Source organism: Trachemys scripta, chromosome 7 (genome assembly GCF_013100865.1).
Source record: "Trachemys scripta elegans isolate TJP31775 chromosome 7, CAS_Tse_1.0, whole genome shotgun sequence".
Classification (NCBI taxonomy): domain Eukaryota; kingdom Metazoa; phylum Chordata; order Testudines; family Emydidae; genus Trachemys; species Trachemys scripta.
The window spans coordinates 84,749,946-84,777,429 of record NC_048304.1 but is presented as its reverse complement, the minus strand read 5'-3'; the positions used below and the strand labels follow the sequence as shown (position 1 = coordinate 84,777,429).

The window sequence follows — 27,484 nt, the reverse complement described above, 5'->3', positions numbered from 1 at the left end:
TATTATTTATTTCGAAATCAGGACAAAAATGCATGGACTGTATTAAACCACCGCGAAGGTTTCTTGTTTGAGAAAACCGCACACCCACAACATGCAGCGGAGTGCTCCACTTCTCCCTGGAAAGTTTGACCGGTCAGATCTTTCCCCTTAGTTTCCGGCTGGCAAGCCCAGGCTGCGCGGTTCTGTGGAGTACTTTCAAAAGTCAATAAAGAAAAAGAGCCAGGTACATCGCTCGCCGCGTCCCCCAAAGGAGTGAAACCTGACCGGGGACCCCCCAGAACGGTTCGCTGTAATTGCTGCCTGCTGGAGGAGTGCCCCTCTGTTGTAACTCTTCACAAAGCTGTGGGAGGAAATATGTTCCGAGCAAGTGTGGAATTGCATTGAGGGGAGGGGAAGGGAGGGGCAGGGGAAGGGGAGTCGGGTATTAGGAGGATAAATGTAGTTATTGTTTCTCTTCCCCCAAATGATTGTTTGCGTGGGGTGTATTTTTACACTCTCCCTTTCTGCTAAACTCCCCCTGAACCAACATGCAACTAAAGATATTCGCCCCCAAGCAACCTGCAGACTCAGGTCCCTGAGCTGGCGCAGGCACTCGTGTTGGCGCGAGCTCTAGAGAACCCATTGGTCTGGGTCGGTGGATGAAACTGTACAAGTTGCAAGTAATTGTCGAGCTTTTTCGGTCCTAACCCGCCCTGCATGGCGCCAGCGCAATCACTTCATCCTGCACTAGAACGACATCAAGGGCAGGCATCAGATCGCTGATAACTCAGGCACCTTTCCTGCCCTGTAGAATTGTTCAGGCCAAAGGGAAACGTGGCTATCTAATCTGGAGGAGCGGGAGGCGGGCCAGGGTGTATGGGGAATGTATAGAGAGTGGGCCTGATTCTCCTGCCACTTACTACAATGGTGAAAATTGAAGAATCAGGCCAACTCCTGTCCTTTCGCCGGCCCCCTACTTTGGGGGTCGCTCCGAGAGATGGCGGTCGGTAAGGGAGGGGAGGAAAGGGAACCTGCTCACGAGTCTCCTTGTATTCCATGATGATCCAGTTCAGGAAAGTTGTGAAAGAGAAATACAGTAGATGCCAAGGGGAGACAAACGAAAGAAGCGTCCCCTCCACCGCCCCCTTTTAATCAAACAGAAGAGGCTTTGCTTGGATAGAGATCCAGATCCCTTTCCCCCTAAGCAATAAACAGTAGGAGAAGCACCAGACCTGCTACACTCTCTCTGCCTAGGGAACTGGAAGAATTAAACGTAACAGATACCTCGGAAGCTTCTAACGAAGGTTCAGAACAGCACGGTGTGGATGCTTATTCCGGCCAATTCTGCTACCTCCCCCCCAAATCCCCTTCACAGAAGGCAATAATTCCACTCTGGGCACGAATAAGGTCACATAAAGCAATCAGCAGAGCGCAAGCAGCCCATCAACTCACCCTAATTGTCCTTTTCTTAGCCTTTTCGGATTGTTTTTTGAGGGGGGAAAGGTGGTTAGAATTTCTCTGCTATGGATGTCTCCACTGTTAATCTATTTTCCTTTGATCTGTTGCAGACCAAATAAAATAAAATAAAAATAAATCAGGCAAGCTAAGAGTGCCTCCTAATACTTTGAAAACCCAGTGACTTTTTTTTTTTAAGTTTTAAATCTAAAACACCGTACAGCTTGTTTCAGGGCTCATCAGACCTACAAGAAAAGGAAGGGAGACCAGGAAGGCCAATCCCTTTCAGGATCTCCTCCCAAATTTCATTTCAAGGGAAATTTGTTCGGGACCATAGGAAGGGCACCTAAAATTGACAGATCACGTTAGCTTCCCCACCCTCCCGCAATGTTTCCTCCCTTGTTTCCACTTCTCTCAGTTGGACGTCTCCTCCTCCAGACAAAGAATTTATGTCACGTACGGGTGCTGTACTCACCCACTACAACCCCCTTTTCCCCCATACTCCATAGATACGGTGCATGTGAAAGCAGCAGGAAGCAAAGGCCAGTGGGAACTGAGGATTGTTTTGGAAACAGCTGGACTGATTTTTTAATTAGGAAAAAAATCAAATGGAAAATGAAGTATTGACTAAAGAAAAGGAAGAGGGCAGGAAGCATTGGAAAACATCACAGAATGCGCGAGGGACACATTAAGTGACTGATAGGAGGATAAAGGAAGAGAGAAATAAAAGTGTTCTTAAGGGTTTTTCAGGTGTGATGTTCTGTCCGGCTCCACCTGGAGCGTGCGAGGAAAGAGCAGCTCTGGAGTATGTTTGTACACTAACCACCACCAAATCCAAGCACAAGGGAGTGGTATGTTCAGGGGTAGGCAACCTATGGCACGTATGTCAAAGGCAGCTTGGGAGCTGATTTTCAGTGGCACTCACACTGCCTGGGTCCTAGCCACCGGTCTGGGCGCTCTGCATTTTAATCTAATTTTATATGAAGCTTCTTAAACATTTAAAAAAACCTTATTTACTTTACATACAACAATAGTTTAGTTATATATTATAGACTGATAGAAAGAGACCTTCTAAAAACGTTAAAATGTGTTACTGGCACACGAAACCTTAAATCAGAGTGAATAAATGAAGACTCGGCACACCACTTCTGAAAGTCTGCCGACCCCATGGCTAGCTAGACCCACAATGTATCGCGGGGGAGAGGCGCTAGAAGCTCACTGCATGTAATAATGTATAAAGCTGAGAGCGAGCCGAGGGAAAGGGGGGGCTTGAGGGACGCGGCATGAGGGGGGAAGATGTGGGCCATTGAGGAAAGGGAAAAGGGGGAGGCAGAAAAGAAATTGACGGGCGAAGAGGTTCCAAGCGGGCTGGAGGGAAGTGCCGAGCGGCTCCAGCTCCGGCTTTCACTGCGGATCCAGCCAGCCGGGTTTTCCGCTGCGCGTTGCTGCCGGAGCGGCGTGGGCCGTTCCGAACTCCCTGCCGCCCCCCTGCGCCCTGCCCACGCCGCTGCTGCGGCTGTCGGCTCCCCCTCGTGGCCCCCCGCCGCCCCCCTGCGCCTGGGCTCCAGCGTGCGGGACACCTTGGCAGTGTGGCAGGAGCCGGGCTGGGGGCAGGATGCAAGTGCCGTGCTAGGCGCAGCGCCCGGGCAGGGAGGCGGCGGCAGGAGGAGCCTGCAGTGATGCGCACCCAGCGGCCGCTCCTCTGACACGCTCTCCTTGGCACCCAACTTAGGAGGGGAGCTGCCCAGCCTGGCACCGGCGGGATCCAGCGGCAGGGGCGGGACCCTTCCCCGGGCTCGCCTCCCTCGCCTTGCCGAGACCCGCGTCCCCCAAGCGCGTCGGGAGGAGGCGATCCCGGGCCGGGGAAGTGCCGGGGAGCTGGGGGACTCGGGGCGAAGCAGGCAGCCGAGGAGAAGGAAGGAGCCTGGGAGCCAGCCCCGAGGGGACGGACACAGACGCTCAGCCGGGGAGCGATGCCTTCAGCTCGGAGCCGGGCCGTCTCCGCGCCCGGGGTGCTGCTCCTGGCTCTGATGCTGCACTGCAACTTCGGGCGCTGCGGAGCAGGTAAGGAACCGAATCAACAAGATGGTATGAACGAGCCGCGGCGCCTGTGCGCCCGGCCACCGCCGGCCTTCTGTCTCCGCCGGGGTCGGGCTGGGCGCCCACAGGAGAGGCAGCCCCCCGGAGCCCCTCCAAAGTTTGCCCTCGCTCTCGGCTTCTGAAGTGCACGTTTGTTCCCTTCTGCCTCCGGCTGGGTCCGCGCTGTTCCGCGGCGGCAGGAATGCGAGCTGGGCTTTAATAACAGGCTCGCCGTCAGGAAAATCGCTGCTTTGCTGGCCCCGTGGCGGCTTCCGAGGCTGAGCCGTTTTTAAGTCATTGAAAACCGAGAAACGTTCCCATTCTATTTGGAGAGGAAACTGGAGCAAATTATTCCACATCTGCACCGGGCTGGTTTCCCACTGCTCCCTAACTAGTGATTTAGGGGGAGCTGGAAGAAACCAAGCTATTTCAGTCCGGCCAGAGAGGGGAAGAGGGTTATTCACTAACTCTTCCCGTACTTTTGGTTACCTCGTTGATTAATTTTGCACAAGTGAAAATGCTTCACACTCAAGGGTAGCCCCAGGCAGGAGATTACTTTGGATTCGGGATGTAGCATTTGAGAAGTGGGTTTTTACTTTGATTGTTGTTTTTATGAAGTTGGAAACTGTTGGTAGAAGAGGAAGGCAAATTGGACATGGATGTTAAATGGTGGCACAGAGAAAGAATGACAACATTAAATACCTCTAAAAGGGGGTTTAAAAAATGTTTGTTCAGCCCATCAGTTACTTGTAAGACCGTGAGTAAAGAAGTGGGAATAGGGCCTGCCAGTGCATTTCCAACCCCTCAAACTATGGGCCCTGTTCTTCCACCTTTGCCTCAGTTGACAATAGTCTCATTGAAGCCCTTGAGGCGATCCACGGTGAGCACAGGTAGTAAAATGGGTCTCATGCAAGGGAAATAGGAGCATGCTCACCTTTGCAGAAATACAGTTCAACTTTAGTAGCTGACTCTGCCACTCCTTAGGTTTGCTGAGTAGCATCTTACTTCAGGATTAGTTCCATGTCTAATCCTGGAATAAGATGTTACTCAAAGGCCCTTGTTTGTATAATATCTTTCATATGAACTACACAACCTCAGATGCTTTCGTCTAAGGTAAATAATTACAGTGGGAAGAATTAAGAGGTCTGTGTAAGGGAGAAAATAAATATCTTCAGATGAAACTAGAAAGGAGTTGGAGAATGAATGAGCAGTATTAGTTTTGCCTTTTTAGCTGCAGTATTTACTGCTGAAGGCCTCAAATTCCAGGGGAAAGAGGGGACCAGAGTTTGGACCTTTCAGATGGTCAGATTACTTTTGCAGTAAGAAACAGTGTAGAAGTTTTGACCCTCTAGTGTCAGGAGGGTGAGTCAAAGTCCTCTTCCAGTGGATCATTGACATTTTTGCCTATCGGATTGCTGATGACTGTGTATGTTATGTTCTGCGTGTATATTAAAGAGACCTTTCTGTGGTGGAAGGGAAGGAGACAGTACACTATCTAATTAGGTAGGTACACCACATGTTTTTGTGCTTCTTAATCCTTTTGTATCATGTGCTGTAGAAAAGTGTAACAGACTCTTAAATTACTGGTTCAAAGGAAAAGGGATTCTCTCTCAGGCCAATGCATGGTCTACTGTGAGAACACTGGTCCATCTTTAAGCTGTTCTGTGTATCTGAGACCTGCTTTTTGGCAGAGCTTTAGAACAACAGATGGAATTTTTTGTATGTCAGACAGTTTTGAAATCTAAGGCTAAATTGAAGGACAGATATGCAAAGACTATATTGGTGACAATTTGTGTCTGGTTAAATATTTATAATTGGCAATGGTTGCTACCCTGTGCAGCAGCTAATATTTTGCTAGTCTCATAGGCTGAGTGCCTTTCTTTTCTAGTTCAGTGTTTGTTACAGTTCTAAAAAGTTGCAACACTTATAATTTGATCTTGGCTAATTATAATCTGTCCAGAGTCTGGTATTTAAAGATGTATTTTGAAGTTGCAGTTAATGATAGGGGGAAGGTTCAGTACTGAATGGAGAACATTGTTTAAAGGGATTCAGGAATGTGAAATAGGAGCACTGGCTTAAGAACATTCAGAGTATGTTTACGAATGTGCAGTACTACAAATTAAAGAGAAGTAAAGCAATAGAGCAGATATTCCAAATCAAAGGCTCAATTCTGCGTTCTTTGTGCACCCAAAATACCCACTGAACTCAATGGGAAACTTGGGTGTGCAAGAAGCATGGGATTGGGCCCCCGCACAATATGGAGACACTGAATGGAGAAAGTGGGCCTGTTTTGAATTAATATTAATAACTAAGGTGCATTTCTTTGAAAATGATGATTTGGAGGCCACGGATGAGGGAGAGGAAGGGAGACAAGGAAGCCCAACTGAGTGGGTGACTTGCAAGCTGCCCCTGCTATTAACTCAACTTTGTGATTCATTTGATTCTTACTGATGTTTTGTTTTGTTTTGTTGGCAGGGAGAATTACATCCCTGCTTACAATTTCATTCTATTCAATAATCCGGAAAAACTAGAGGTGCAGTTCGAATTATGGGCATAGGGGCTTCTTACTGTGGGAATAAAAAAAGGCCAATGTAGTAATCATTGCAACCACTGAACTCTAGAATTACCTTTTAATTATGGACTCTGATTTCTTATTGATTCAAACATGGAATTGAATCATGTTCTTCTCATACTTGATCTTAATTTTGTAAATCAGGCTGCCATGGTCAGACTAAGTTACCTAAGCCTTTTCTAACAGCTCCCAAAATTTCCTAGGGGCAAACAGATCTGGTGATCATGAGTCATTTAAAGTGAGCCCTTCAAGTTGTTTGTGTGTGTTTGTGATTTCCCCCCTCCCCCCCAAAATAACTAAGGAGCATGTATCCTGTTTCCTACCCCCATCCCTGGTTCCTATGACAAAATTCAGCTGCATGCTGCCCAGAATGACTTTACTTTTGATGCCTGGCCTCTCTTTATCTCTTGATTCTGCACCATTTATCCTTTGTCACCCTCCAGCAATAGGAAAATAAAGGTGCGAGTGTTTTCCCTTTAAGTGCAGATATAAAAAGATGTCTTCAGCTTTAGATCTCAAAAGTGAGGCTCTATAAAGTTTGATGGCTGTGGAGTTTGGAAGAGACCATAACTATAAATGTCAGACCTTTGGAGTGGCCTGTCCGCCTGTGACAGGCAGACAGCTTGTAATCTTTGTTGAAACTTTAAAGCCTAACTAACATAGCTGGTCATTTTCCTCCCATATTGTGAAGAAAGAGGATGACAATGGAATGTGGTAGGTGTGTGTCACCAGAACTGGATGTTGTGCAGATTTGTCCTCGTCTTGTTAAAAGCATTTTTTGACAATGTGATCTTACAGGAAAATGAACCAAGCCTTCATTTTAAAGGGTAATTAAAGATGAGTAGGAATTTTGAGAGTGTTTCTCAACTAGAAGATTTAACCCCTCAGCATGCTTCACTTAGGAAGATTTATCTTTTACAAAGGTACTGTTTACAATGTGGGGGAGGGGAAATAAGGGTTGGGGGGATGGACTAGTTTTAATGCGCTGGACCTTTGCTTCTAGAGACTGACATTAGATTTCAGTCCTGGGTCAGCATAAGTGAAAATGAGTTGGTTGTTTGCAAGCTTGACCCATAATAGGGAATGTTTGTCCATTTAGGGACTACAAAGACAAGGAAAAAAACCACACAAATATTCTGGCACGGTTAGCACTGTGTGCTTCAGGGAGACTCAATCTATTGGAATATAATAGTGTGGTGCAAGTCAGGATTTCAGTGCGTTGGCAAAGTTGAACAGAGGCCAGGGGAACTGGGATTAGTAAGGGTGCTGCAGGTCAGGAATTAGGTGCATTGTCAGAGCTGCAGGGCTCAGGATGGGGATTAGAATGGGGTGCTGCAGGTCAAGATTGAAGCATGGTGGCAGAACTGTGTGGGTGCCCAAGACTGGAATAGCAGGCTGAGTGCAGGTTTAGAAAGAAAAGCATTGGATTAGATCTATATGTGTGGGAAGGTCATACAGCTCCTGTCCTGCCCTGTCTGTCTGACGCTATCTGTCCTCTAGTTTTGTGAGCACTAAACTCAGAGTTAAAGTATAATTAAAGGAAGAAAAGGAATTAAAAACAGGGTGGGGAAAAGTTGAATATGAGGCCTGACAGGAGAGATTTATTCTCTTCTTTTTAATGGAAGAGAACTTTAATATTTTTTATTGCGCTGTATTTTCTGTTAAAGAGGGAAGTGATGTTTAGGGTTTTATTTATCTTTCGAGAGCTTTCAGTAGAGAAACAGTAGGAGTATTCCTTCCTTTGAGTTTCTTTGTTGCTCCAGAAAATGTTACTACCACCCCGATCATAAGGTTTGCTTGATGGGAATTCATTGCCATTCTCTGACACGGAGCTGATTTTGTTGTGCATTTGGTTTTTGTTAGAATTGGCATGTACAACTTGGAACAAGGATCACAAGCTCTCTAGGGTACATTTTTCCCTCTCCCTCTTTCTTCCCCCACACCTCAGTGCCAACTCTATGTGGGTTGTGTAGTGGCTGTGAAAAAATGGAGTGTGATGTTGTGACACTGACTACCATGCTGTACCAGAAACAGCGTGAACCTCTGATTGTTTATTGCAAGGTAACACCATCGCTTCTGTTTGACTAAGATATGGGCCAACACGCAGATGGCTTTAAAAAAATAGATACACTGGTGTTTATCCTACTTGACAGAGATGGAATCTCTGGGAGCCTAGGATTAAAATAGCAGTAGTAGAAGGTGTGCAGGTCAGGATTGAGATGCATGAGCAGAGCTGTATGATGAAAGTTTCACAGCACTGCCTGTACCATGCTAGGTTTTCTCCAGCGCTGTCAGTTTTGCACTTTCATCACTTTTTGAAGGGGTCTTACCCCTGGGTCTCTTGCCCATTAATATACAGAAAAGGTAACAGGAAAGAGAAGGAAACTTCTTGTCCCCAGCCAGGATTGCAGGCCCTTGCCTACCTGATATGGGTACATTAAGGTGTAGGCTTCTTCAGGCACCATAGCCCCAAATACACAGCCAGGGGCACCTCTGGATCCTCTGAGCTAGAGAGCCTTAATTGAGGATCTGTAGTTTTCAGTTTGACCCTTTCATAATAGGCCAGAGGCAAACTATTGGGAAGACAGTGCAGTAACAAAATAAGCTAGCACCATTATCCCAAACTAATTGGAAAGTGGATGCCTATGGAATTCTACATGCTGTTTATGTGAATCCCAGTGGAATTCCTCCCAAGTGATGTCATTGCAACTGTATGGCAAAGGGAGAGAGATATTAGATTGACCAGTCAGTGAAGCCAGAAATTGCATAGGAAAGAGACCTGCTTGGCTGAAATCAGCGGTGTTTGAACTTCTCCTATGTTGTCTCTCCCCCCCCCCCCCTTATTCTTGGACTGGGTCCCCTTCCTAAAATAAAAAGCAGGTCCCCTCTTGCTGTCTCATTATACTAAATGTTTCTATTAAGAACAGTGAATCTGTGAAAATGACACCGTGGGGTTCTGTGTTTAGGACTTCAGGTGCCATTTTCTTTGCTTGCAAATCTAAAGATTTTTCTAACCAGCAACTCTGCAAACACAGCCTGAAAAGTCAAGTTGTGTCCTGTATGACTGGTGGTAACATAGGAGACAGATTCTACAGTTAGACCCTGAAGGGCAGTGAAGCTGATGCTGTACAGACCAGATTGGAATCCAGGTCCCTTTCCCTTTGCTGCACTAGCTGTGTGATGCTAACAGGAATAAAAGTTTGTCAGGAAAGAGAGCTCATATGACTGGACGACTCCAGGGAGCAGATCTGTATTGAGTAAGACGGTCTCTTTACTTAGTTTCTTTTCTGATTGTAATGACACTTTAAAGTCACTAGTTCCATGACTTCCCCCTTTATGGTGTATTTTAACATGAGCTGGCATGCAGTGTGATCCCTGTAGGTAAATGGGAGCGCCACATTCTGAGCTACTTTTTTTTCCTGTCGTTCTTTCATTCTTCCTTTCTTTCAAAAGACACACAGGCCTGGCTGAGTGGCTTGATGCCGTCACCAAAAAGGCGCCCACATGGCTAATATTTGGGTTCCTGGATTTGCTGGCGGTGTGTCTGGAGAGCAGGCAGGAAGTGGCAAGCACTGAGGTGATGATGGAAGGGGCTGTAACGAGTCTGCGAGGAGTTCATTACAGCAGATGTTAGTGCCGTAAAGCCACAGGTTCCTGCTGTTTCTTATTCGCTTATGTCCTTTCAGCTTTAGCAATGCTAATGTTAGTGAAAACATTTGCTGAAGTGGAGTTATAAATTACAAATCTCTTCTCACCCCAACCCCCCCAGGTCTTGTCTTTCCCCTTCTCTTCATCTTTCTCTTTTGTTTGCCTCTTTCCTTCCCTTCTACATAACAGCAGCAGAGTCAGTGGAAACTTGCACATTTCTCCCCTGCAACAAAGAGTGCGTATTAGCATCTCTTTAGCAATGTGGGTTTAATTCAGTGCTGTTCAGCAAACACCACTCTGTTACTGTCTACACACTCCCTCCTTCACTCCCCAAGTATGCTGACACTCATTCACATGCATCCTGCACACAATAGCACACTCCTGATCACCAGCCCACATGCAAGGACCTCGACCCCCTCCCCCTCGCTTGCCTTCTCCCAGTCTTATATAAATGATTTACCCAAGAAGCTGTGATGTTGATAATGATGCATGGCCTGGAAATAATTCTCACCTTGCACGATCTAGCTGCAATAATCTCACTGTAACTCTTTATCTCTTTCATGACAGAGATACTTGTTTCTCCGCTGATGAAGAGAGGGGTGTGCATGTGCGCGTGTGTGGGTGCATTAAAGAAGAAGCAGTAGAGTTTGACTCTGGTAAAGCTTTCCCCGGTGGATGGGGAGGGTTGAAGTAAAGAGGAGTCCAAGTGCAGTAGCTGGTGTTGGGAGTGGACATTCCATCGGAGGATAACAACACCTCAGATTCCCTTGGGTGTTCCTCCAGGTGCTCAGGATTTAGGATTGCTGCAGAGAAAGCTGGAGAGCGACTGCCCTGGACCTTCTCGGTGACCTTGATCTCGGTTTGTTTTCCCAGTTTGAGGCTGAGCTGTTGCCCTGATCTGATTGTTAATGAAAACCTGCTTTATTTGTCCCCAAAAAGGTTGTTTTCCCCTGAGGGCCTTTTTAGGCTCCATTGTGATTGAACTGACTCGCCTCTGCTGGCTACTTGGGAAGAGAGGCAGATGTACACAGGCACCCACAGTACCTGTTAGAGAGGAAACAGCAGGGGTAACTTCCTTCTTTCCCAACTGGGTGTTCCATGTATTCCTATTTAAACAAGGGTGAAAAAGAGAGACCGTGGAAGTGAGTGATGGCAGCTGGGATTACTGATCCTCAAGAAGTCTGGGCAGTGGTGGAACCGGATTCTGTTCCCGTGCTTTCACCAGTCTCTGTTATATTTTCACCCACAACACACTTTAAACCCTTCATGTGGTTATTCCTGGTGATGCCTGTCTTTTTTTTTGAGCTCCCAGCTGTGAGCAAGGGGCTGGATTCTAGGGATGCCATTTATGTGTAACATTTAGGATTTGTATCAAAAGATTTCATAGCCCCTAATGCAAACGAGAACACTTTCAGGTACACTTAAATTGGTTTTGTTTAATCTTTTTTAAGCCTTGTTCCTTTCAATCTGGAGTAAGTTTTGTCACTTTGCTGCAGTGTTGGGAATCCAGACACAATAGCTCTGTTGTGCTAATGCTTGAGAACTAGAAAGGGGCTCAGTGCAAATCAGTGAAGTTGGCTAAGTGCATTGCGATTACTTTCTGCATGTCACTCAGCATAGGCAAACAGCACACATTGCTCTTCTAAAATCCCTTCTGGTCTAATAATTAAAGGTAGTACTAGGGGTGTAAGGAAAGAACATGTCTATTTCTTTAAATATGACAACTGCGGTTGAGTGAAATTAATACTTACTTGCCCATTGTAGCTATGTTTAGAAATATCCTTTTTGTTTGTGTGAGAAAAGGGAAGGACTTGGGAAAGAACAACTAGAAATTACTTGAGCAGGTTGAAAAGTGGGGGGAAATTTTGTGCGGAATTCATCCTTTTTTGTCAAAATCTCAAACTTCATCCCAATTTTGAAATTCAGAAAATGTTGCTCAGCTCTATGCTTACCAGAAAGTAGAATGACTTTTTTGTGTAAAATTCATCCCATATTTTAATAAAACTTTCATTGCAAAATCAAAATTTGGAAAATTTCTTCTACTCTAGAAATTGGTCTACATGAAATTAAGTACTTTTTTTTTTTTTTAAACAAATAAAGTGCAGTAACTCTTCGTCCCATGGCATAGCCCAGCTATCTTTCCAGCTAAGAAGGATTGGCTGGGACTCCTTTCCATGATATGGTTTACTTGACCAGAGTAGATGGTGCTATTGACTGAATTATGGGACTCCCTTCCACACCACAGAGAGGCTACTGATGCTGAGTGAAATCCGGGCCTTGGTGAAGTCAGTGGGAGTTTTGCCACTGACTTCAGTGGGTCCAGGATTTTATTTGCTGTTTCCACAGCATTTCTAGTCCTTTGAGCTTGAGGAACGAGAGCCTAGAACACAAAATAGGGTTTCTTCCTGAATGAAGGAGGCTGTTTTGTATTTCCTTTGAATGGGTCTGCTATGCCCCAGCCATGTGTAGGCCTGTGACTGAAGTGGATTGTGATTTTATTTTTCACCAGTGGGGCATATTTCTCAGTAGAGCTCTAGATTCCCCTTCTCACCAAGCATCATTCCTGCATGAGCACACCAGAGAGAAGGAAAGTCAAAGTGCGCTATCTTCTCCCTGAACCAGAGCTCTTCTCTATGACGACCTTATCCAAAGTCCATAAAAGTCAATGAGAGTCTTTCCATTGATTCAGTGGGCTTTGGATAGTAGCAGTGCTGCTATAAAGACAGATGGATTGGTATATGCACCACAGGATCTGCATGCCGTTGCACCAAAATGTATCTGCAGTCCACCTAACACTACACAGCAAAGAACAATTGTTATCTATTTTTGCAGTGTAGACATAAAACGATCCCTAACATGACAGGTGCAGTTGGACCTAGCAAAGAGTCAGTACATGCCTGGCTGAAGAATGAAAGCCTTGCCTGTTGCCATAAGAAATGTTACATCATGAAAATGAAGGTATTTGGTATCTGTCTTAAAGCCCTAGCTCCTGTTATTGCATGAGAATCTCATCATTTTATTTTTTTGTTTGTTTTGAAGTAAGTTTCTAGCCCTCATAGTTGTGGAGAAAAGCTAGAAAACATGACGTCCAAAAGGTTCGGAAAATGGAAAGCAAATAAGAAGAACCCAAAATATATTATTTTTCAAATCTCATGACTTCGAGGGGGCCTGACTCATGACTTTGGAATGCTTGTGGTTGGTAATACTGTGCCCTACATAGTGGCAGGGGAAAGCAGCCTTCTCTTGCTCTGAAACCAAATCCCCCTTTAAAGTGCCAGACTGGGTGCAAGCACCACAGCTATTGTGTTCTGTGTGTCACATAGTTGCCAGAAGCCACTTCTTTATCCCCTTTGTGTGTCTGCTAAGTTGGGGCCCTCTTGATAGGGTCTTCTTTACTGCCGCTGGTCATGGCAGGCTACAGTTAATTTGGCTCATGGGGAAGCTTGGCTGGCCGTGAAATAGGCCATGGCAGGCTGCACGTGGACACTCTCTCCCCGGCCGTATGCTGTACACCTCTGTGTCAGTATGAATGGAGGAGGTGGGGAAATCGGGCATGAACTCTTAGACACTGAGGACTTGCCTGCTCTGTTGAGTCTGCTGATTTAGAAAAGGAAAGATCCAGCACAAACCCCACAGTTCAAACAAGAATTCAACTGGGAAGACTATGCAAAGCAACACTTAAAAATAGGGCCCTACCAAATTCACGGCCCATTTTGGTCAATTTCACGGTCATAGGATTTTAAAAATCGTAAATTTCACGATTTCAGCTGTTTAAATCTGAAATTTCACGGTGTTGTAATTGTAGGGGTCTTCACCCAAAAAGGAGTTGTGTGTGTGTGTGGGGGGGTGTCACAAGGTTATTGTGGGGGGATAGCGGTACTGCTACCCTTACTTCTGTGCTACTGCTGGCGGCAGTGCTGCCTTCAGAGCTGAGCAGCTGGAGAGCCGTCCCTGCTGCCTGGGAGCCCAGTTCTGAAAGCAGAGACATCGCCAGCAACAACACAGAAGTAAGGATGACGTGTTGTGGTATTGCCACCCTTACTTCTGTGCTGCTACCTGCAGAGCTGGGCCCTTAGTCAGCAGCCGCCACTCTCCGGCCGCCCAGCTCTGAAGGCAGCACAGAAGTAAGGGTGACAATACTGCGACCCCCCTAAAATAACCTTGAAACCCCCCTGCAACTCCCTTTTGGGTCAGGACCCCCAATTTGAGAAACGCTGGTCGCCCCGTGAAATCTGTATAGTATAGGATAAAAGCACACAAAAGACCAGATTTCATGGTCTGACACGTTTTTCATGGCCGTGAATTTGGTAGGGCCCAACTTAAAAAGGAGAAGGAATATGAACTAAGTATTTAATGCAGGACCTGCTCCAGGATGTCCCACATAGCTCACACCCTTCAGTGGGTCACTAAGGGCAGGTCTTCACTGGGGGGGGGAGGGGGTCGATTTAAGATACGCAAATTCAGCTACGCGAATAGTGTAGCTGAATTCGACCTATCGGAGCCGACTTACCCCGCTGTGAGGACGGCGGCAAAATCGACCTCCGCTGGTGAAGTAAGAGCGTCGATTCGGGGATCGATTGTCGCGTCCTGACGAGACGCGATAATTCGATCCCCGAGAGATCAATCACTACCCGCCGATTCAGGCGGGTAGTGTAGACCTAGCCTTAATCTGTGTGTGCTTCCTTCCCCATTCCAGCCTATCATGCACAGCTGACAGCCTACTACGTGCTCCCTGTAATGTGCTATTGCAATTCATTCCATTCTGTCCTTCAGGAGCTACATCCCCTCCCACGAGGTCACTCAAACTTCCTGTGTTGTTTGTTTCTTGTCCCAGAAAGTCCTTCAGGCCCTGCACCCCTTTCATTAGGTCTCTTTAGCACACTATTGTTGTTTATGAGAAAACAGATAAGGCTGTAAATATGCAGGATACTTTACAAACTTGTATAAAGATATGCTCCCTACTTTGGAGGGCTTAGAGTATAAATAAGATAAGGAGGACAGCTCTTCAGGGGATGGAATTGCCAGTGGTAAGAAGGGAGGGGAGATTGAATGAGGAGCGAGCTGTGTTTTAAGGAGGAGAAAGGGGGTGTTTGGCAGGTAAGGACATAAGGGAGTGTAGAGGGCAAGATCTAAGGAGGAAAGCAGCCAAGAGTAAGAGGAGGAGACAAATGGAGGAGTATGGCTAGAGGACTGGGAAGAGTGTAGGTGAAGGGAGAGGGGATGGGGCAGTACTGTAGGTGAGGACAAGAGGACATAGAGCCTTGCAGGTGAAAATGAGGAGTTTGCTTTCCTGTCTCTTACAGCATCCGATTCAACAGAGAATTTCAAACAGGAAGAAAAAGGTGCCTTTAACAGTGGGATTTTAGACAGACTCTGAGGAGACAGCTGCAATGATCAAGGCAAGAGATGAGCAGCATGTGGAGGGAGTCTGTGAGGAAAGGGCAGATTTTGTGTGCTATGTGTTTTGTTTCCCCTCCCATCCTGCCCTGTAGGACCCACACCGTCTCATTAGGTCACTTAAACGGCCTGTGTGCTCTGTTCCTCATACCAGCCCACCCTGCAGGACTCCCACCCTCTTTGCTGCTAGTAGGTCACTGTAATTCCCCTTGCAATGCTTCCATATTTATTCCACAGCTCCCTTGCTGAAGACTCTTCAGTAGGTCCATAATCACCCTTTTAGCCCCTGGAAAATAACAGGAGAGGAGATAATAATTGCTGACCTTGCTCAGTGCCATCATTTGAATATTAATGTGGTTTTGTGGGAGAAAAGAGAGGGAATATCTGTTCACAAAGGCCCTGTGAGAAATCCTTGAAACTGCCTGAAGTGTGTGTGAGATTCATGTCCACATCCCTGTGCATGTGTGTGAATGTCTGTAACTACACCTGAAGGCCTGGATTATACTTTGTTCTTGTATGACACTTTCCACCTGAGGCTCTCCAAACACTTTACCAATCTCAGAAACACCCCCTTGTGGTAAATATGATCATTCCCATTTCACAGCTAGAGAAAACAGAGGTCAAATAGCTTCTTTAGAGTCATGTAGGAAGCCTGTGACAGAGCCAGAAATAGAACCCAAGTCTCCGGAGTGCTAGTTCTGTGCCTTAACCACAAGGCCATGCTTCTTCCTGGAGCTTTGTTTCTGCAGATGAAATATTTCCAATGAGGTGGTGGGGAAGCATTTATTGTCATTGAAATGTGGGGCTTAGTTCACATAGCCATGAGACTGCAAAGGCAAACATTTTGGATCTACTTTTTCCTTCCATTCTGGCCTCTTTCCCCCTCAGCTTAGTTTATTATTGCATGTTAAAAGTACAGAAAGAAAAGAGCAAAATCTGATGAGGAGGTGGGACTCAGAAAGTGAAGAACAGAGTGAATGGAAGCCCATCTAAAGAACGTGTATCCGGTTATACAGTAGGTAGACTTGGAAGGGCTCCAACGCATCTGAATCTGTAAGCATTGAAAGACCGTTTGACTGAGCATCTACACTCTCCCTCTCTGTGGACAAGTAGGGGTCCTTTTGTTAGTGAATAACAATGCCACAGATTGTAAAGCTTCTTTCTCAGTCGCTCTCCCTCCAAGTCTGGTCTGATGTAGCCCATGAGTTATTCACAAAAAGGAGAGACATATAATTAATGAACCCTAACCACCCAGACGTGTTTCCATTTTCTTTTCAATGAAGTAGAATGAGAGTTGGGGAGGGGTGCTGTTTTAGAATCATGGCATCTTCAGCTAAAATGTAATATAAAGGAAATTACCCCTGTTCCCTGCAGCCAGCGGGCCCCACCCTCCAGTGCAAGAACTCACAGGGAGATTCCCCTGCCTGCGTTTTTATTTTCTAAAACAGAGACTTGTCTGCAGTGGAGTGAGCTCTCCTCCAGCTGGAGGTGGGGGGTGTAACTGCAGTCCACAGAAGGGATGGATTGCCTTCCTAATCATTACAAAATCTTCATCGATCCAGAAACAAAAACCAGATTCCAGCATTGCTTATGCTCCCAGGGGGTCTCACTAGTGTGATTTCTTTAAGGGTCCTTTGAGTGACCTTTCTTTTCCCCAATTCCCCTTCCTCACACACATGCACTGAGCTCCAAAGCGAAGGGATTGTTTTCCTTTGAAAGAGCGTGGAAAATCTCATTTTGAGAAGTTTAATGCTTATTACATCCATCTGCCTCTGGGGTGAGCTCCCTTTCTCTCACTTGGAGGCCACCAAAAGAGAAGAGCCAGAGACCCTTTAGCATAATGCACAGACAGATGCAGAGTGGTGAAATGGGGAGGTCTTTCTCTTTTTTAGGAAGCAATACTGTGGGCAAAACCTGTTATCAGCATCCATCAGCAGTTAATGTACATTCATGTTGGTAGCTAGAGGGTTAGCTTGCAGATATCAAAATGAGAGAGCTCTGTCGTCTACACAGGTGTGTGTGTTTTTGGAAATGTACAGAATTGCTCCAATTGATAAACACATGTACATGATTTAGCCAAACAAACACACACAAACACCATCCAACACTTTCCTGATCGACTTGGCTACTTTATATTGGGCCAAATGATATATATTGGGCCAACATTAATATATTGGGCCAAATCGTGCAGCTGTTACCCAGGCAAAACTTCCACAGAGTTTTCTGGGAGATCTTCTGAAGTGAGGTGCAGGATTTGGCCCATTGACTAGAATTTCCTTGTGTGTGTTGTAGGCACTGGGCTGCTCTAAAAGTTGTATCTTTTCCCATTAAATGTATGTGACTTTGCTTAAGGTGCAGCTGCTGCCTTTGTTTCAGATCCCTGGTAGAGGAAGGAACCCACCAGCAGCAGAGAACAGGTGCTGCTGCCTGGGCTCTCCTCCACCACTGACTTTGTATTACACATTTTAGCATTTTGTTATCCACTGGTCTGTGCAAGCCAAGTGGCTAGCCTCGGAGTTCTCAGGTCTTCCAGGGGCACTGCACTTACTTGGACGTGCCAGACAGAGTGCTGTCCTGGATAACATGGATGTGGTCCCACCTGATTCCATTACCAGTGGGCAGTAGCAGAGGCTGACCTCCCTAACTGTCCTTCCCCAAATCCTGCTTCAAAAGCTGCACTTCACTTCCACCTTCTGGTTTCCCAACCCATCTAAGGGTTCCTCAGAGGACCTGGATCTCGCAAACAGGTGATAGTTTGGGCTAGCAGGAGGTGGCCAGTGAGGGTGCCAGGAGTCCATGAAGGCAAGAGGACCTGGATATAAATGGGGAGGCTGCTGGATAGGCTGTCCATGACAACTTTCACAGAGCCCCACAAAACCTAGAGCTGGGCTTTGCTTTTCACCCTGTTGGCTGACACCCAAGCACTAAAATAACCTTGCCACATAGGAACAGATTAATTTGGTTTGGTATATTTTCCTCTGGCAATAGGTTAGACTGGTTACTGCTTAGTACAGCTTAAAAAACCCCATATCAAGCATTGGGCAAATAGCGTACTCCATGGGGAATGGGATGGGTAAATTCATTTGTAACTCAAGATGCTGTCAGCTGATGCCTGAAACCATGAGAGTTGGTCAGCCTTATAACTTTTTAACCTAGCTAATATACACCTCTACCCCAATATAATGCTGTCTCCAGGAGCCAAAAAATCTTACCGCGTTATAGGTGAAACCACGTTATATCGAACTTGCTTTGATCTGCCGGAGTGCGCAGCCCCGGCCCCCGGAGCACTGCTTTACCGTGTTATATCCGAATTTGTGTTATATCGGGTCATGTTATATCGGGGTAGAGGGTATATGACTGTATGTGCCATATCCCACTCAGTCAAATGTTAGCATTGGCATTGGTTGCAAACGTTATGAAGGCAGCACATTCAGTCCTTGGGGGGAGAATCCTTGCTTTACTGAACAGCTACTCTGACTGAGACAGAGATGCATTTGTGGAGTCCTACCTAATCCTTTGGTGAAATGATGGGGACTCCAATAAGGAGGAGACTTAAAGCAAGCAGTAGGCTAGGAAGGGGACCTTGGGATACTGCATGGAGTTTGGAAGATGCTGAGGAAAGGGAGAGGATGGAAACATCTTTTTCACATCCAACTTGACCACCTTGAATTCTCTCTTCCTCTTCCTGACACATGATTTTCTCTCAGTACCAGCTTCTCTTGGTCCAGCTGGACTCATGTCTCCTGTCTTCTGGAGACCCTCCATTAGGTACTCTGGAGGTGTGGGAGCCAAGAGGGTAGAAAACTGCTCCTGCTTTTTCTGCCCCTGAGTTAATTTCTATTCTGATACCAATCCTTTTCATTTAACTTACTGTCCTGGCCAAGCAGCAAATGAACTAAATTCCCAGACTTGTTAAGGGGATGTCATTTTTCTCATGGTTTGATTGTGTAATATATTATAATAGCTTTGAAATACAGGTAATCAAAAACAAACATTGAGATGGTGCCAAGAGACTTCTATTGTCTCTGCAGGAGACACTCAACCTCTGGTATTGTTCTGTCCCAGGACTTTATTTGTTATATCCCATGGAGACTTACCCATTGTATGGGATGACTGTTAGCAAAACAGTCTGTTGTATTTTTGACAGGCCATGTTTTACTGTATCATTGATTTGCTATATTTTCATTGGCTTAGAGAACAGACTGTCCTTCAGCCAGCTAGAGAGTGGTTTATCCATAAAATTGCAGAGTAAAGCCCTATGTTTAGCCACAGAGTGGGTACAGCACAGGCAAATGTTAGGGTAAACTTCCCCACTTTGACCTGAAGGGACAACCTCTAGGGGCAAGGAGGTAGGCTGTCCTCTGCAGAGACCAGCAATTAGGCTGCTAATTAGTGCCAATTATGGTGGTGGTTCCTGTAATGTGGACATTCTGTCCACTGGGACCTGGCCTGAGGCCACCAACTCATTTCACACAGGCCACTACCCAGCCCAGATACAAGCCACTTTCAGTCATTTCTTCCACCCTCTGTTTACCCTAAATAAACAGTAAGAACTGTGAATACAACACAAAACATAGTTTCTAATTTGGCTGATTTATTTTTAACTCCCTTCAGACAGTGCTGCAGCGTTTTGCATTTTGGGTCATATTTTGAAGGTTTTTTTTCCCTGCAAACATGAGGGCTAGAGACTTCTCTTTAAATGAACACTTAGACTCTCCCAGCACAATTATGCAGCAGTTATGTGGCTGCATAATCATTCTGAGTAGGCCCTGCCTTCAGTATTTCCTCCCTTGAGTTTGGTCCCCTCACCCCATTCTCAGCAGGACTCACCTAGAGGACTTCTCTTTTCAATCTTAAAATTAAGCCAGAGAGCAGTGTCCTATACTGTTGGTCTGAATAATACTAAACCTAAACCCACTGCAAACAAGCTGTCTTGTTTCTGCTGTGAGGTGTCTGGGTTACTTGCATCAGGAATTGCACATTTTTTCTTGCTTCAGGGGCCCTCTTGGGAAAACATCTTGAAACCAGATAGTACAAAGTAACAACTTGAAATGGCCACTAAATAGATAGCTAGCTGGGGCAGTGAGAGGTTAGTTAGGAAGAGACGAAGGGCTCTCTTTAAGTCTCTCACCCTGCTGCATATTGTCACTTCTTCCCTGCCTTTAGCCAGAGAGGACTTTAAGGTCTCTAACTGTATGAGAGAACATGAGGTAGGAGACCCTGTCAGTTCTGTATCAGGGGGTAGCCGTGTTAGTCTGTATCCACAAAAACAACAAGGAGTCCGGTGGCACCTTAAAGACTAACAGATTTATTTGGGCATACGCTTTCGTGTGTAAAAATCCTCACTTCTTCGTTTTTTTTACTCACAAAAGCTTATGCCCAAATAAATCTGTTAGTATTTAAGGTGCTACCGGACTCCTTGTTGTTCCCGTGAGTTCTGTGCCTGATGTCTGCTTTTCAGGGCTGCTGAAATCCCATTAGAACCCAGGAGATGACTGGACAGTGTGTGTTTGTAGCTGTTTTCTGTTAGAACTTTGTCCTTTTATCGGAGGTCTGGTGAGATAGATTCTAGGTTGAAGGCCTGTGCCTGCCATTATTTTATGGAGTTCTTTTCTGGAATTTTACATGTTTTGGGAGGAGGAGTCTGTTCTTGGTCCCTGCTTCACTGGAATTGAAATAGCTTTTCATGTACTGCCAGAATTACTGTTCATGGTGGTAGCAGGGGGCGGGGAAGATGAGAGTGAGATGGGGGAGGGATTTAAGCAAAGCTAGAATTAACTGACTTTTCTCTTATTTTTTGTTTTGTTTGGGTTTTTTTATTTTTATTTTCCAAAAAATCCCTGACAGCTCCTCCTCCTGCCTCCCCATTCTGAACCAAAGGTCAGAATAGTCCAACTCCCAAGCATTATGTCAAGAACATTTACTGTTAGTGATGGGCTTAGTGCCATTAGAACAAACCCACCATCTGCTGTCCCGCCCCCCTCCCCCCCCAAGGTTGCATAATCGTACAGTAGATTGAGTGTTCTGATAGATTCGGGGGACAGCAGTGGGGCTGTTCTGCTGGCAGATTCTTTCCAATATGCCTCTGGGTGATCACGCTGTTACATGGTTTACAGCCCCCATTGAACTCCTTCCCTGGCCTGTTGGTTTTTACTGTAGTTTAAGTTCAGAGATAAGCATTAACATAGTAAGTGTTGCTGTTTTGTATGTTCATGTGTCCCAGCTTTTGTTTCAGTGTTTATGAAAAGAAGGAACCATTTGCACTGCCTAGAACCAAACATAGCCTAAGCAAGCAATGCGTGAGCTTCGCGCTCTCTGTCTGTGCACCTCAGTCCTGGCCTGTAACACCCATGGCATTCCAGTCCTAGAGCCCTGCAGTTCAGTTTGTCTTGGTTTTCTTCGGAGCGCAGGCTGTGCTGAATTGTGTAGTGTATTTTGATGGAACAAATGGGCACTAGACATTATTGGATTCCTCTGACCTTTTAACACAAGTCAGGTCTGAACTCTGGGCTCTAGAAGGAAATTCCTAGTTCTTTATCTATCTTAGGTTTTTATATCGCATCTGTCAGTGTGTCGCATATAAGTGACTGCCCAGTGAGCCTCTCCTCAAATTCCACCATTTTGGATGTTTCATTTTTCTGCTGAGGAATCCTGTGTGAATTGTCTCCACCCTCTTAAAAGCCCATCTCTGAAGTGTCTCTGAGTAAAATGAAAATGGCAGTCTGTAAGAGTTTGGAAATGACTGGTGCTGAATTTGGGTCTTGACACTGGTCTACACTACAAACTTATGTCGGTATAGCTAGGTTGTCAGAAAATCCACGCCCCTGAGCGATGCAGTTACACTGACTGAACACCCAGCATAGACAGCACTATGTTGACGGGAGTGTCTTCTCCCATCGACATAGCTACCACCTCTCGGGGAGGTGGAGGACCTACACTGATGAGAAAAGCTTTCCTGTTGGCATTGATAGTGTCTTCACTAAGCGCTACTGTGGCACAGCTGCAAGGGTAGACAAGCCCATAGTGTTAGAACTCATGGAGCCAGCCGTCAGCTCTCAGAGGTTGTGGGTGAAAATCCTTGTGTTTACAGGCTAGGCTGAGACTGCCACCAGCTGGCGGCATTAGGCCACACACAGTGTAACTTTGATAAGCACCAGCTTTGTTTGTCTGTCTTAACTGATGCTTTTAATTGCAGCTTAGCAAGCTAAGGTAACCTGCTGACCCTCAAGACCTTTTTCCCTCTTCTTTTGTGTGTGTGTGAATGTGTGTTTTCTTGAAGCATTTATAAAATTGTTCTTATTACACTATCATAGCAACCCTGGGTAGCTATCCTGGATACTTGCATGGTCAGAACCTTTATTAACTAGTCAGATTCCTCCTTTCATGCACCAGTTTTTAATAATGATAACAGAAGGCTTTGTTTCAGACCGTGGGATTTTACTGAATGGACAACATTTAGCTCACCCTCCTACCCCCATTGCTCCTCTGGGACAATTCACTCAATTGTCTCTGATCAGGAGAGGGAGTGTCTAATGTAGTGTTAGACCCCAGTAAGAATACTGGCATCTGACATTAGCGGTGTGTCTCCAGTAGGACAACTGCACACACGTTTTTGCTCCTCTGGTGGACACTGCAGAGCAGACATAGGATTAGTACTTAACTCAGAGCTGGGTTAGACCAGGTGGCAAATGCCTAGTGAAGCAGGCTGGGAGAAATATTTTGAGGTGATTTATCCAAGGACAAGGCTGATCTCAGACTTGGTCGTCCATCAAAAAATTATGATTGTCACAATTTTTTTGAATCCTGGATTTAGCCATGTGCATGCTTCTTCAATTGCAACTGTGCAAGCTAGAGGGGAGATTGAGCAAAACTGAAGGCCTAGTAAGCAAATCATCCGTTTATTTTGCTGTTCACTGGGTTTGCAAGAAAACCAAGGCAGGTGGCCCAGTTTTCATTTTCAGCCGAGATAAAATCTTCCAGGCAGCTACTCATGATTTTTAAGTGGTGGCCTGCACCTTCTCTGGCAGACATTCAGAGCGGATCACCCCCCTTCCATAGCCAGAAGGAATACTCTGAGGCTCACGTTGCTGAGTTTTTCCTCAGACCGCTAACTTGAAGGGGAGTAGGGTTGCCAGGCGTACAGTTTTCAACCAGAACGCCTGGTCGAAAAGGGACCCTGGTGGCTCAGGCCGCTAAAAGTCTGGTTGGCTACAGTGGCTGGCTCAGCGCAGCTCCTGGAAGTGGCTGGCATATCCCTCCGGCTCCTAGGTGCAGGGGCGGCCTGCAGTGGCTCCGCTTGCTGCCCCTGCTCCTGCTGTGCCACTCCGAGCACTGGCTCTGCAGCTCCCATTGGCCAGGAACCGCGGCCAATGGGAGCTGCGGGGGCGGCACCTGTGGACGGGAGTAGCACGTGGAGCCCCTTGGCTGCCCCTGTGCCTAGGAATCAGAGGGACATGCTGGCCACTTTCAGGAGCCACCTGAGGTAAGCGCTGCCCAGAATCTGCACTCCGAACTCCCTCCCACATGCCAACCTCCTGCCCCAGCCCTGAGCCCCCTTCCACACCCATACTCCTGGAACCTGCACCCCGAACCCCCTCCTATGCCCCAATCCCCTGCCCCAGCCTGGAACCTCCTCCTGCACCCAAAGTCCCTCCCAGAGCTTGTACCCCCTCCCGCATTCTCTCCCGCACCCTAACCCTCATGCCCCAGCCCTGAGCCCCCTCCCACACTCCAAACCCCTGCCCGAGCCTGATGTCCTCTCCCACACTCTGAGCCCCTCGGCCCCACTCCCCAGCCTGGAGCACCCGCCTGAACCCCAAACCCCTCATCCCTGGCCCACCCCAGAGCCCGCATCCCCAGCCAGAGCCCTTGCCCCCACCCCAACACCCTGCCCAGAGCCCCTTCCCACAGTCCAAATCCCTCAGCCCCATCTCTGAGCCCCCTCCTGTACCCCAAAGCCCTCATCTCCGGCCCTACCCCAGAGCCCGCACTCTGAGCCGGAGCCCTCACCTCAACCCCCTGCCCCAGCCTGGTGAAAATGAGTGAGTGAGCGAGGGTGGGGGAGAGTGAGTGACGAAGGGAGGGGGGATGGAGTGAGCGGGGTGGGGCCTCAAAAAAAGGGGCAGGGCAAGGGTGTTCAGTTTTTTGCTATCAGAAAGTTGTCAGCCCTAAAGGGGAGTGATTTAGGGCTCAGTCTAAAGCCCACTGAAGTCAATGGACAGGCTGCCCTTCACTTCAGTGGGTATTGGATCAGCCACTTATTTTCAGTGGCCTTTGATTCACTTGGAAAAACAAAGCATGCTGGAGTTCTACTTACAGAGCAGATTTTCTGTTCAGCACTCACTTATTGCCTCACTTTCTCTCTGTCTCCATATACACATGACTTATTGGATGGGTTTTCATTAGTATTTATGTACTAGCTGTAAGGGAATGCAGCAGCTCCAGCCTGACTGTTAATGACCCTTCCATGCAATAGCAAAGACCACTTAGCTGACTCAGTTGAAGAGTTTTACTGCCAGCCTGTCCATCTCATTCTGCCTATGTCTGTCTTATTCCTTTAGAGAGTGATATAAAAATGTCTGTGATTTTCACTTAGAGCAAGTGTGTGTGTGTGTGTGTGTGTGTGTGTGTTTAGAGAAAGGATGCAAAATATGTGCCTACAAGGCTTAAGTTGTAAAGTTAAAACAAAAATGGAGGAAATGGAAATAGTTATGGTTCCTACAGTTTAGCTACACTGTGTTTTGTGTGCATTGAATTATGCCTTTAGCCCCAATGAAATATGGGTTGCAGAATTGGACCCTAATTATGCAACTTAATATGTTAACATAATAGCATTTTCCCATGCAAAGGTCCCACTGAATGTAAATGGCACTACTTGTGTGAGTAAGTGGTACTGAGAGTGAGTGAAGGTTGCAAAATTGGACCCTTAAGGAAAACAGGAATAAAAACAACTCTACATTATCCTAATTCTTTACAATGTTAACTGTGTAGTCTTAATATCACAGGCACATAATTGCTTGTATTTAACTTCCTAGGCTTAAAAAATGTGGGAGTAAAGGGTGGTGGTGGGGAACCATGAATAAACTATCTTAATGTGGACTTCCTGGAGGCACAGGTACATTCCTTCTATGTACTCTACTAATATGTCTTTGAAATATATACTCCTTTAACCTTGTCATTTGTACACCTGCTTATGCATCCGAAGAAGTGGGCTGTAGTCCACGAAAGCTTATGCTCTAATAAATTTGTTAGTCTCTAAGGTGCCACAAGTACTCCTGTTCTTTTTGCGGATAGAGACTAACACAGCTGCTACTCTGAAACCTGCTTTGCGTGGTTATTTTAGGGGTATTGTTACACACACACACACACACACACACACACACACACACACACACACAGCCATTTTTCCACAAAACAATGTTCTGACAATAAAGTTTCAACCTGTTCTACATTTAAGGAGTGTGTGCTGAATGTAGCTACTAAAGCAGCATTTATTTACAGGTCTCTGTGGAGTCACACAAAAAGAGACTGCAGCAAAGGTCTATGTGGATCCCTTGCTAATCAGGGACTGGAGAGGCCAAGAGATGCTAGGAAGCAGCCATGGAAACCAAGGATGAAATCCTGGCACTGTTGAAGTCAATGGCGATATTCCCAAAGGCCAAAATTTCACTCCAGGTCTCCAGCTGTTCATCTCATATTTCCCTGGAGAATGTCTGGGGGCTGTAGGCATTCTGGGGCCCAGTGCTCAAGGATCAGGGAAGTTTGAACTGAATGTGTGTTCCAGTGTGTGGATGTATGTTCATATATATCATATCTTCTTGTTATATCGCTGGTAATATTAACACTTTTTATACCATAAAAGATGGTCCTTATTACACTCTAATTCTGTTAATGGAGTTTACATTAGCTCACAGCATTGTTGAGGGGCATAGTCTTTTTGGGGTCCCCTTGTCATCCACTTAGAGGGGGCCAGCAGGAGGCCTTTTCACAGAAATGCAAGGACGGCTGTTTTCTGGCTTTACAAAAAATATGTGTATAATATGTTGGCTGCTATCCTGCTTCTAGTACAATCTGCTGAGTGATGTGATAATTGATTGAAGTTCAGTAAGAGAGAGAGAGAGACAGTTGCCCTGCTGGTTGCAAAGTAATCCAAGTGTTATTGTCTCTGGGTGGTTACTTTTTAAACTCGATTGGCCAGACTTTTTGCTATATATTAAGATCTCCATCGTCTGTACATTATTGCACTCCTTTAAATCTTCTTAGCTTATGTGCAGCATGCCTCAGTGGCACGTGACTAGGATTCATCACTGCATTTGGTCCATTGGTTGGATCATTTGTTTCCCTGGCCCGGACTGGGTACTGAAGGGGAATGCGATGTGAATGCCGATCCCCACCCCCTCACTCCTTTAAAGATGAAGAGCAAAGTAATCCAGTTTCTCCCCTTCCCTTAGTGCCTGCCTACTTGGACTGCTTGCTCTCTCCATGCTGAGTTACCTGGCTGCTACCTCTTCTCCAAGGCCTCCTGCCAGATTTTTTTAAAAGTTATATTTGTCTTCTCTTTCCTGATTCCTGATGCTTATCTGCCTTTTTCAAATGGGTTTTCATTGAACTGCTAAGTCACTTGTCTGGAGACTGGAATGTGTCCCAGGATTCTTTGCATGGCTGCAGAATCTCTTTTAAAGAGTCCTGGTGACTGGTGCCACAGCTGAGTGGGGAACTGAAAACCCATTTCTAAGTGGGAGCCCACTTCCAAAGAGGTACCTGAGGACTAAGCTGGAAAATGCTTTTTTCTTAAAGGAGAGAGAGTTTTCCATATTAATTAAATTGGATGACCTCGATTGGGATGATGCACTGTGCGGTGATGTCCCTCAGCTCCAGAATGTGTTCAGACCCTGCATTGGGTGGAGCTCTTAAGACCTGTGCTAATGGTGTGTGGGCACTGCCCCTTTAAGCGCTGGTACTTCCTGAGCTGGCAGAACTCAAAGAGAATAGTCAGTAAAAAGCAGTTCCTTGTTTGGGGACTAAACTCTAGTAGTGGGGCTGAAAGTAGATTATGAACAAAGACACTGCTGCTCCTTTCTTGAGTATTTTGCTGTTCCTTTATTTTATTTATTTATTTTCTTGTTCTGATCCAGTTAAAATCCTTGTAGTTAATTTAAGGGCATTGGTGGGTGGGTTGGTTTTTGAGGGACATAAGAAAATAAATAAATAAAGTTTTTAGTCTCTAAGGGTGCCACAAGTACTCCTGTTCTTTTTGCGGATACAGACTAACACAGCTGCTACTCTGAAATAAGAAAAATAGGTGGTGGCAAAGACGGAGTCCTTTTTGGAAACAGCAAGCTGATCTGAGATGCA

At 46.1% G+C, this 27,484-nt stretch overlaps 1 protein-coding gene across 3 annotated transcripts in view; it reads left to right on the top strand.

The window, feature by feature from the left end:
* Positions 1–2,978: 2,978 nt before the first annotated feature.
* The window catches only part of UNC5B (unc-5 netrin receptor B), a 159,864-nt gene continuing 135,358 nt past the window's right edge, over positions 2,979–27,484 (top strand). For 2 of the 3 annotated variants that reach the window (XM_034776034.1, XM_034776032.1), the window contains exon 1: positions 2,980–3,498. In XM_034776034.1, coding sequence (XP_034631925.1) covers positions 3,408–3,498 — 91 coding nt within the window. In that variant the 5' untranslated portion in view covers positions 2,980–3,407. Of the gene's footprint in view, positions 3,499–27,484 lie in introns of all 3 variants that reach the window. The other variant, XM_034776033.1, reaches the window with a different exon arrangement.